General features: G+C 46.1%; 1 protein-coding gene across 10 annotated transcripts in view; it reads left to right on the top strand.

Moving 5' to 3' along the window:
* Window positions 1–2,448: 2,448 nt before the first annotated feature.
* Window positions 2,449–11,285, top strand: part of Ptp10D (Protein tyrosine phosphatase 10D) — a 32,142-nt gene continuing 23,305 nt past the window's right edge. For 3 of the 10 annotated variants that reach the window (XM_025300089.1, XM_025300056.1, XM_025300097.1), the window contains exon 1: window positions 2,449–5,412. In XM_025300089.1, coding sequence (XP_025155874.1) covers window positions 5,326–5,412 — 87 coding nt within the window. In that variant the 5' untranslated portion in view covers window positions 2,449–5,325. The remainder of the gene's footprint in view (window positions 5,413–11,285) is intronic. The other 7 variants (XM_025300093.1, XM_025300087.1, XM_025300082.1 and 4 more) reach the window with 6 other exon arrangements.

Here is an 11,285-nt window from a genome sequence, read left to right as displayed (position 1 = left end):
CAATTTTATTTGCTTATCTTACTCATACGTTCAAGTGTAAAATGTTTTTTTCATTTTATTACGAAAGTTTCTTCACATATGTAAATTTTATTCAAATACAATTCTGGGAGATAATCCTTAATCGAAAAAATATTAAGCTCTTTTCGTGTACAGTTTATTTATAATTGGTATTGTTTTATTTATAATTATGATAATTTATAAGTATATTTTGACGTACCTTTACATACATGAAATATATAGTTTATTTTTAAAAAATGTACTCGCAAGCTATACATAATTGGTTTTCTCATTACGTTATTTGTGAATTTTTACTCTGATGTGAGTGTAAGTTCTGATAGGTAAGCGTGCGGTGTGTGTTTCCTTTTGCAAATTTGTCATTTACATTTACTACACTTTTGCAGCAATTGGAATATCAGCGATACGGTGAAAGTAGCCTCTGATGACGTAAGCTGGATTGTATTTTTGACGCTGATACTGAATATGCTTTGCTTAGGTAATATTTTGCTACTCATCAAGCTGCAATTGCGTAAAGTACTCATAAATCATTTATACATAAAAAGAATCAAGACAGTGGAAAGTTTGTAACGGTTCTTGCACTTGTGGTGTGTTCGTGTTCTCTCTATACAGTTGAATAAAATTTGTGAAACGAATCATCGAGCATTAACATCCTTGTCGCGCGTTATTGATTTCGTCAGTCATTTTTTAGATATGAATGTTAAACGCGCGCGAATAATATAGATTATGGATTAGCGTTTGCAGCGCGGGCATAGATTGCACTAACTACATTCCTGACTCTGAGCAAGGGCACCTGCGTAGGTGTGGGAGAGCAACGACTTCTATGAATAAAGGTAGTACATCAACGAGGTCTGTTCGTGTGTATGCACGCTCGCGCGCATGTGTCAGGTGTAGGCTCTCGCCTCGGGAACAACACTATGGAGGGCAAAGGCCGGGGGAATGCACGGTGAGGTGCGGTGAGGACAAGGGAAGGTATAGCGAGAGATGGGTGGTAGACAGGAAGAAACAGTAGGTAGCAGATAGATGTGTGGTCGGTAGTATACTTGTACACAAACGCACGTGTCGCATTCGCACAAGCCAACGAGGGTGTTGGTTCGCAACACTATGGGGGCTTATAGGGAAGGGCAGAGAACGACGTTACCCTGGGAAAAAAGAAGATATAAGAGAAGACGATGTCAACATGGCTTTGAAGTCAGGTGCGACGTTCAAGATTTTCAAGATCTTCCTCAGGCGGCACGTTTATTTTTAAGTGTCGTGTGATATTCACGCGGTTTATCGGATACCTTCCTATTTATCGTTTAATGTGACACGTGGACGATACGCGTTCCGCGATTGAGTAATGGCAGTTATCGATTGCCATTGTCACATGTACCCGAGCAGATGTGGCCTGTGATTCATGATAGATAGATTTCTTATTAAAACTGCACCGAATCGCTGAAAACAGTAACAATATTATTCAAATTTTCTAAATCACTCTCGTGAGTCGATGTTAATTATTACCTTTGTTTCCTAATCACGTGTCTCATTTATATTCACGCTCGTCCCCAGGACTTAAGTTACTACCTTACAATCTGGAAGGACAAAGGGAAGCGGCCATTGAGAGCGCGAGAAAATGGTCCAGATGACAGAAATGAAATAAATCAAGGAAGATGCAAGGGAGCTTTACATGATACTCCTTTCTGAGGAAAAATTGATTTTCCTCTATCTCTTAAGAAGAGCTTCTCAAAACTACTACGCAGTCCGCCTATTTTAGCATTCCCACTTTAACATATTCGCATGTTTCACCAGACACGTGTTTGATTTCAGTACGTGGAGCGAATACCGGAAAAGGGTGAATGACTGCCAGAAGATTATACCGTAGCTGTAGAAGACGACGCAAGATCTATCTATAATAAATACAACGTGTTACTTGCGCCAAGATAGCGCTGCGGAATTTGGAAAAAAAATATATATATTCACAAGTAACCAAGCCTCATCCATCACACCGCGCTCAACTTGAACCCTCACCTTCTAGCTACGCTACTGTGCACATACACACACACACACACAGTTCAGCCGTACTTGTCGTGCAACACAACGTGTACATACACGAAGAGCGAGCGGGAAGAAAAGAGAGCCAGAAAGAGAAGAACCGATCGACAGTTGGTGGAAGTGGAGGCAATGGGTACGGTAGTGGTGGCGGCGGCTGCGTTGGATGTCTAGCCGGGGCAGGCCAGGTTGGAAGAGCAAAGGAGGCAACAGCAAGGTAGATTGGAGAAAGAGAGAGAGAGTAGGACGGGGGCGGCAGAGGGAGGGAGAAAGAGAGAGAGAGAGAGAGAGAGAGAGAGAGAGAGAGAGAGAGAGAGGTGGAGAGGGGGGGAGAAGGAGAGGGAGCCAGAGTTGGAATGGAAAGGCAGTCAGGTTGCTCGACGAGGTGGCAGGAGTGAGGGACGAAGCAGAGAGCGGTTTAGCTGGCTCTGCCTCGGTCGGAGCCGTGGAGTGGAGTATCGAGAGAGCAACCGAGGTCCCGTTGGCCCTGGTGGTCGCCTGCCCCGGGTGAGGCGTCATGAAAGCGCGTCAGTCGACCGAGTACACCTCCGGCCGTACGAAAGCAAGCTGAACGCTCCGTTTGCTGTTCGTTTCCCCGCTCTTCCTCTCCGTCGCGCTTGCGTCCGATTTCGGAGCACGACGTTGACACGCGGCGGCCGGCGGCGAACCTTCCAGGACTTCCTCCCCGGGGGTTTACCGGGACCTCAGGATGACAGAGACGGCAGGCAGATGTCTGGCTGGATCAACGAGCGGCTGCAGTGGTGAACGAGATTACGAGTTTCAGGGATGTTCTTCCCTCTCGTGCTAACGAAGCGTGATTGGGGCGGTGAAGTGATATACGACCAGTGTCCTGGTTTTGGATAGTACCTCGTGGTAGCCGGTGATTTTATGCTCCAGGAGAAGAGACTCTCTCTCTCTCTCTCTCTCTCTCTCTCTCTCTCTCTCTCGTTCTGCGTTCGGCGTTTGGTGTTTGTCATCGCACGGAGTTCCTCTTAGGTCTGATCTTCTTCATTAGCATTTCATGACGTTCCAATAGCGCGCAAATAGACCTTTTCTCGATGTCCTAACAAAGGTACACGGAGCGGTGAAGGACAATGGCTTCAAAATAACGGCTCCAGGTATGCGCTCTTTTGTTAAAGCCAGACGGATTTCCCGATCATATACCAGACAACTCTCGTTTACCGTGGCTTTTGTCGCGACCAGTGATTCGGAATAGGTTCGCCTTATGATCTGTGACGTGCTGTGCGGTAAATCTTCTCACGTGTAATATACCGCGCGGGGGATCACAGTAAATGTGACAGAAGGAAACTTCCTTCTCGGTAAGTGTACGCATGAAGAAAACTGCAGAACTGTGGCCAGCTGCAGAACACGGCCATAATTTATATTGAATTGTTTTGCGTTACGTCACGCGGTTGAACTTGTATGTTTTATCAGTGACACCGGATAAAGCGCAGTAAAAACAGTAGAGATCTAGCTAGACATATGTGCATCGTACAAGAAGCCCCGAGAACTGTCGTACGATCTCCTCGATTCTATTTTTCTCACGAAACTCTCTACGAATTTTGCGTCCTCCGAATGAGGAAACGTTCGAATGACTATTAGACATCACCTCGTTGAGATTAGAACAAAGAGTAAATAAACGCGCGAAGGGAACGACTGAACCGACCTCTCGTTGTAGACAGAATCGCGCGCTTCCGATCACCGAACGATCTCTTCCGGCCATCTCTAATGTTTGGCGGAGCTTGCCTCCATCACCTCATCATTGTCACGTCGATGCGTCACCCCTGCAGTTCGTTATTCCCTCTTGCACTTTCAAGTGGTCAGACCGCATGGTAACGGAGGGATGAAAGTAGATCCAGTACAGGGTATACATTTGATATCGTATCTTGTTTCGCGAACAGCTCGGCGCGACGACGGAATAATACAGCAGGGGACATAACGCGGCTAGATATAAAGAAAAAAACGGTGCAGTATGCGCTTTTTTTGCGCTGCCAACGACCAATCGATTTTGTAACGTTCTCAGCCAGCGGTCGCTGTTTTCTCCCTCGTGTGCAACCCTCTCTCGGCGGGTTGCACACGATATATTTACATGAGGTATTTCAAAAGTAACGTCGAGGAAAACGAAACCGTCCGCTGGTCATCGGTGAGGCGAACGAACCGGTATTCTGCTGATTAACATGAAAAAGGAGCGGAGCAAACGGCAGCGGTAACGTGCAAGACGCGAAATAAAGGCACGATATCGTCTCGGCATTCCTGGACTTACCGATCGCCTCTCTTCGAACGCTTAAACCTTTTGTCAAACGTGAAATATTTTCAACGTCATGATGTAAGAGGAGGTACTCACGAGAGATAAGATTGATAAGAGGAAGACGCAGATCGGGTCGTGAAAATCCTCCGGGTCGTGAAAGAAGTCCCGCACGCGAGGGAAGCATCACGACGTTTGAAATTAACGCGAGAAACATTCCACTTGTCTTGTTACACCGCGGGGCGAGATAAGCCTGACTGAAGAAACGCCCTCGGTTGCTCATTCGCGAACGCCCGCAACAAATCCGAGCCGTCTAGTCTTCGTAGAAATACCAGCTCGTGCAGCTCGTTGAAGAGCTGCCCCACGAGGAGAGCCACTATAATACGATACGGAAGAAGGAAAAAAGTCAATCTACTGCGTTCAATCAGGGAAGACTTACGTAACTCTGGACACCTGACACAGAGCGCGGATGTACGGTGGGGATGTCCAGAGATTAAAAGCAGCGACGTCCACGGGACTCGCGAGCATCGGCCGCGTCATTATTTCCGGTAGTTCGGATTCGTGATAACACATATAGTCTTCAGTCAGTCAGGAGGCTCCGACGCGACGGCACGCGCGGTTCGCCGGCTGATATGGCAACTGTCGTTCCTTCCAGCGTGGTCCCTCGGCTCCTTCGCCATTACCGCCGTAACTACCTCCGACACCGGCGTAGCTGTCAAACGATCGAACAGGTGTTACCTCCGCGAGGTGTCCGGAGTGGGATACACGATTTCTTGTGATAGCACACGCGCGGCTCGAAGAAGCAGGTCCCCAAGTAAGTCGTCGATCAATCGATGTGACACGTACATTCCTCAAGCATTCCTCGTTACTTTGACCGGGCGCCGAGGGGTGTCTTCGGGGCGAGTGTGGGGGTGAGCCGTTCTGTGTGAAAAGTGTCAGTGGAGTGTGTCAGTCTGCCGGCGAGCTGCGGGAAACAGGCGTGGCCAGCGGCTGCTGCAGGAAGACGGAAATTGGACAGTCGGTGAGATTCATCGAGGATGGCGCGCCGTAAGATGTCCTGCTCGCGATCGATGCGGCAATCCAAACTCAGCGGCATCCCGTTGCTGCTGATTCTATTAGCGGAGGTGAGTGCGAATGCCGGTAATGGTATGGATATAGGACGCGTCGATAGAATGTCTTTCTATGCTGGAGATGTGGGTACCGGTCCGAAGGACGCGCGTTATGGTAATATGCGTACGTATTCCAGGTTTTACTGTCACCACCTCTCCACGCACTGATTCTTGGAGGACATTTCGCCTCTCTGTCTCTCTCCTCGTATTAGCGTGAAAACGGATTCGTTGCATTGCGTCATACTTTAGCTTCTTATTATCTGTTGCGACAGCACGGAGCGACCAAACAATGATTTCAATTCGGAACGTCCCTTTAAACAGGAATATCCAGCGCGAGCTTGCACTCACAGCTCTCTCTTGAGAAGATTATGTATACCGGTAAGAGGCGGCGGTATGCAGATGTAAATTTGCTCTACGCACAGGTTCGCAAGTCATTCACAGGAGCGATTTGATTTAATTCTGTGCGACCAGTAAGAGACGTAAACTTTTCGCGTCGGTATATTTTGTCCATAAACTTTTCTCACAAATGTGGCATCCCCTTGAAGGGATAAAAATATGCGGAAAATTTTTACAAAAATATTTCTCGTGCGGTTGTATTTTACGCTACAAATATACGCAAGACAAGCAACACATATTTTTATGCGAATTATATGTGCAAGAAATACGAAAAGAGTAACCTGGTCTTTATTTGACGTGACGTTTTGACAATAGCTTCTACGTTATCGACATTTTGCTGCTCGTCACTCGCACTGGCATTCCCTTAACACGACGACTGTTAAATCAGGAACTTTATAGGCTGTCATCCCTCGGATATGATTAGGTACCTTTCACATGAAATAAAAATGAAATGTCAAATTTGAAAATATGGTTGACAGGATATTTTTTAATAGGATACAAGTGGGCAATAATAGGTGAACGCAAGCGTGAAAACCCGCATTGCATTGGGAAATACACCTGTCCGATGAGTTTTCCTTCGGAAAGAATGAGATTATGAATCTCTCTCTCTCTCTCTCTCTCTCTCGATCTGCCAGGTAGCAAGATAGACGAAAGCAAGACGGAAAATTTCGATACCTGAGGAAACCTCCGCTTGTGTGACAAATTCGAGTCAGAGTCCGAGTTGTGGTCAACCGATCGGTGAAGGGGAACGCGACCGACATCCAGTCTTCTTTGCTCGGTCGATTCGTGTCTGGATATTGCGAAACTCGCCTGACTTTCTCAACTGTCGAGTGCGAATACGTTGCTTCGAATACCGATGTCTGTTGACTCCCGCCAATACGGCGAATATTCAGTTGTGTTAATTTTGTTAAACCTGCGCCATTTGTCACATCCGGTTTCTTTTCTAGCACGACAAATCTCGGATTCATCTCTCAGCGATGAATCAACGTCAATGGCTTATTTATGAGTTGTACACGAATAAATCTCAGAGAAGAGAATACGTATCTGCATGGGAATTAAACAACGTCCTTAATTTTTCAACATAACGAACTTTCCTTGCGCAAAATCAGCAGACTCGGTCGGGCAGCAGTGCGAGCAAATTAAAGAGGCTTAGTTGCAATTCTGCGTCGACTGCAGATAATCGAAAAGATTAGTTCTCTCTCGAAATTGTTCGCCGATGGTTAAACCGCGGATTGCAAGATTTCCCGTTCCCCCCCCCCTCCCCTCCCCTACCGGTTTCTCTGCTCTTCTGCGTAATTTGAATATTTAACGCGCCACGGACTACGGGAATTACACGGACGTGATTACGTAAACGAAGTTTTTATCATTTTCTGTCTGAACAAAGGCGGGTGATTTTGTTGAATATCAATCGAGCAAGGCGGAACATGTTGCGAGAACGTTAGTTTGCAAAACAAAATGTTTGCAAGTCGAAATGAAAGCTTTATCCTGAACCAAGCGATAATATCGACTTCTAGTTTTCTAGTTTTGATTGAAATTGATCCTAAGACTACTTGTGAACAACCAATAATTAAAAGAACGTCCTTCCGGTAATGTTGATACTCCATATACAATTATTTCTTGGGAAAAGATTGTGTGAAAATTGTTGACGAATGTATTTAATAATTTTTCTTTCAATATGGGGGAGTGTGATATGTGGAGTATCTATGTGGAGTATGTAGTGAAAGAGCCATAGCATTCTGTAGCGATGTGGGCATTTAAAAGGAAGTTGAAGAAAGAGAGTTAGTTGAATTACGGTTTGTCGACCAAAGGAAAGTTTGGTTGGCGAAAGTAAGTCGTTTTGTATCCAACGAAGCTCGTAATGGACGAAATGGACTGTCGGGAGGTTTCATGCTCGAAAGAAAGCCAACGCCCACTTCAACGACCGTTATACGGCGCTATTTTATACGCGAAATCGATTTTACGTCAATTTCTTTGTCGCGGAACGTCCTCCGACGCCTCAAGGAAATCGAGACCGGTTGTCCTGGAATCCTGACGCATTAAATACGCGAGCGCTAAATGTATGCGCGTTTTCCACAATTTTTCCTTATCTCTTGATAATATATGAATTATTAATTCATTAAATGCGTACTTTATAAGAGAGGAATGGAAATCGATAACAATCAAGCGCCAACTGGATTTCTCCTTACATTACGAGAAATGTAATTTGTATAACACGCTTCGATTTGCTTTTCCTCCTTTTCACGTGTTTCTAGGAAGAGAACCGTGACATTATTGGCCCAGAATTCGAGGCTCATGACCGCGCTATATTAAGCTCTTACTACGGAGTCCCTATTCGCCGAATGCCTCGCAAATAGCCGACGTCGTCACTTTTAAGCCGACCGCGTTACGCTACACGTGTGATAAGTTACGTTGACACGCGAGTATTTTGCTGGCCAAGTTTCAAAGCGGACAAAAATTGCCCGCGAAGGTTTCCGTGTAATCGCTGCTTCGTCTCATAAATGACAAAGTAACTGCCGAGTATTTCTTATCGAGATGCGATTGATATATTGTCTTACTGAAGTATCAGAAACACACTTCCACGTATTTTATTCTGCATCTGAGCTCCGCGTACAACGATTAGCATCGAGTCTTCTGGTTAGTACGGTTAATACCTTGCCTTAGATGAACGAAAAACACAAACCACAGTTGATGAGCGAAGTCATCTGCTGCGAAAATCGATAACAAACGGACGGAAGATGGAAATCAAGCGGAATAGAAAATCAGTCACAATGTCATCTGAGAAAATGACGATAAAGATTTATTTTCGAATATTTTTTCATCACTTTGACTTGACACGTCATTTTAACGTTATTGTGATTTTCTAATTTTCTATGAGTATCAAGGCATACGATTATTTCGTGTAGTACCCATACAATATCCGCGAACTGAAGTGTCAATTAAACGCTCGAGTGTCCGAGTGCAGAAATTACCCGGTTGATATTAACAGCGCCGTAGACGTTTCCATTATATGTAATTATTCGGAGTAAAATCGTTATATACTATTTAAAATATTCGAGTTACGAATCATTTGACTATTCAAGTAGCGTTTTGTAGAATTTTGAACGGGCGAAGGAGCAGTGCACGATTCGTTAACAATGCAACGTTCGCTGCCGTAACTGCGTATGCGTAGTGCGTATCGGATTATTTTCTCGCTTATTTTGCGATCTATCAATATTGACTGCGCGCGCGCGCGAGTTTATTGTGGCGATTCGCCGATACTCGGGGATCAATATTTGAGCAGTTCCGGTGGCGCTGCTCGAGAATTAGGCCAGAAATAGCGAGATTAATATTTCCTTCATCCCACGTTATATATGTATATATATATATATATATACATATATATACAGGCACGGCACACCGGAAATGGCGTCTCGCAAGGGCAAGAGCGAGCCGCGCACGTGGTGCGCTGCCGAGTGTCAAACGACTCCGGCGAGTCATACATCCGAACGTCGCGCACGGGTACATCCTGGACCAGCCTGGGAAGACACGGCTGCACGCCGAGTGACGAAAATAGAGCAGACGGGACAAATAAATCACCGGCCGTCCGGATCCGCGCGCTGCTGCGCGTCCCGGAGCTTTTCGGATGGACCTCGATCTCGGCAAGAGCTCGGCGTTCCTCGATCTCGAACATCTGCCTTTTCATTCGGCCGCTTAAACGCGACTTTATTGGCTCATTTTCCCACGCAACCCCGACTAATAAAGGGCCCGCAAACTCGGGGATAACGGGCGAAAATACGAGCGATGATGATGCGCCATGTGCGCGCGATTTGCCGACACCATTGTTGCGTGTGTATAAAAGAAACGAGCTAGCCTGCTGACTTTTTTTATACAACTCCACGCACTCCGCTTCTCCTCGGTGCATCCGCGTGCATACGCTCGCAGTTTCGCTTTCACTTTCTCTCTCTCTCTCTCTCTCTCTCTCTCTCTCTCTCTCTCTCTCTCTCTCTCTCTCTCTCTCTCTCTCTCTCTCTCTCTCTGTGTGTGTCTCTCTCTCTCTCTCTCTCTCTCCCCCCCCTCTCTCTCTCTGTCGCCCACTCCTTCTCCACGTCCGTGATGTGTGCGACGAGTGCGTGCGAATACATTTGGATACACTGCGTGCAAATAGCGCTCTTGGAAGGAAAGAGAAAAATGAGAGAGAAAGAAACCGTGCGATTAACGTCATTCTACCATCTGCGGTGTCTTTTTGCGAGCGCGCGCTCGCGCTCAAGGATTGCAGCAGCGGCTCTGCCTGATCGTATTTATCCAGAATCGTGTCTTAATTAAAGCATGTCCTATCTTATTCTGTTTCTTCTGACGTCGATTAATCCTATACGCGCCGATGTCTAATAAATGGGCGGTTTATACGAGGAATCCCCGGCCTTAGCTTACCTTCTTGCGAAGATAAATGATGCTCGCACGATAAGCAGCTAATTCCCTATGGCGAGATCTATTATGGGCCGTGCTTGAATTGAGTATCCCACGTTATATACAGGAAAAGCAATAATTGCATAACTGTATCAGCGAGCGTGTGTGTCTATTTTCGTTTTATAGTGCAAGCTGCATTTCATTGTTCAAGCTTCACGCTCGAGGCACCAGTGCACGGCGAATGCGAAATAAAATAAAATCTTGTCTTTGTAAGCGGTGTCGGTAACAGGTAATCAATAATAATAATAATGATCTTAAATGCCGGGGGCGGTCTTATTGAGGAAATGTGTGTTTGTTTCACAACGCTTTGTTTTGCGGCGTTTACATGGAAACGCTAAACACCGAACTCTCTCGAGTCGTACGTTTTTTCGCCTCGACAATCGCATAATTGCGCGAGTGGTGACGTAAGCCTTAATTGCGCAAAGTTAAAAGTTTCACGATAATACGTTCTATCGCGGACACACAGCGACTCGTTTCGCGTCCAAGCGAGTCAAAAGTTCGGCAAAAGCGCGCTTTCAGCTCGACGACAAAGAAGGAATGTAAAATTCACAGAATTTTTCCCCCGGTGGGAATTTCATTCCTCTGCTCTGGGACGTGCATTTCGGTTCCGGTCCGGAAGTGGAATAAATTCGAGCGAGAACGATCGATCCGTCGAGCAATAATGCAACACGGGGGCAAAATTCACGAAAATTCCGAAATACGGAATTGGAGGCATCCCAAGTTGACTCTGGCGAGTGTGATCATCTTCAGCGTTCGTACTTGCGAGGTTGCACAATCGTCAAACAGTCAGCGCGCAGGTAACGCTACTTCCCGGTGATTCAACTGACTGCGCAAAGACTGGAATATTTCGAATTACACATTATTGCCTGTTCCGAGAGGCGGCGGGCGTCCGCGGTAAACAGGAAACGAGATTGTTAAATACACGCGGATCTCATGTCTTGCAGAATTTACTCGCTGTTACCACCCAGCGGATTGTGCACGAGTGTATCGTCAGGTGCGCACAGACTGTCGGATTGTTATTGCGGACTGAAGGGAAGAAATGTTTGATC

The sequence above is a fragment of the Harpegnathos saltator genome, unplaced genomic scaffold (genome assembly GCF_003227715.2).
Source record: "Harpegnathos saltator strain DR-91 unplaced genomic scaffold, Hsal_v8.6 scaffold104, whole genome shotgun sequence".
NCBI classification, from domain to species: Eukaryota; Metazoa; Arthropoda; class Insecta; order Hymenoptera; family Formicidae; genus Harpegnathos; species Harpegnathos saltator.
This window is presented reverse-complemented; position numbering and strand designations above follow the sequence as displayed.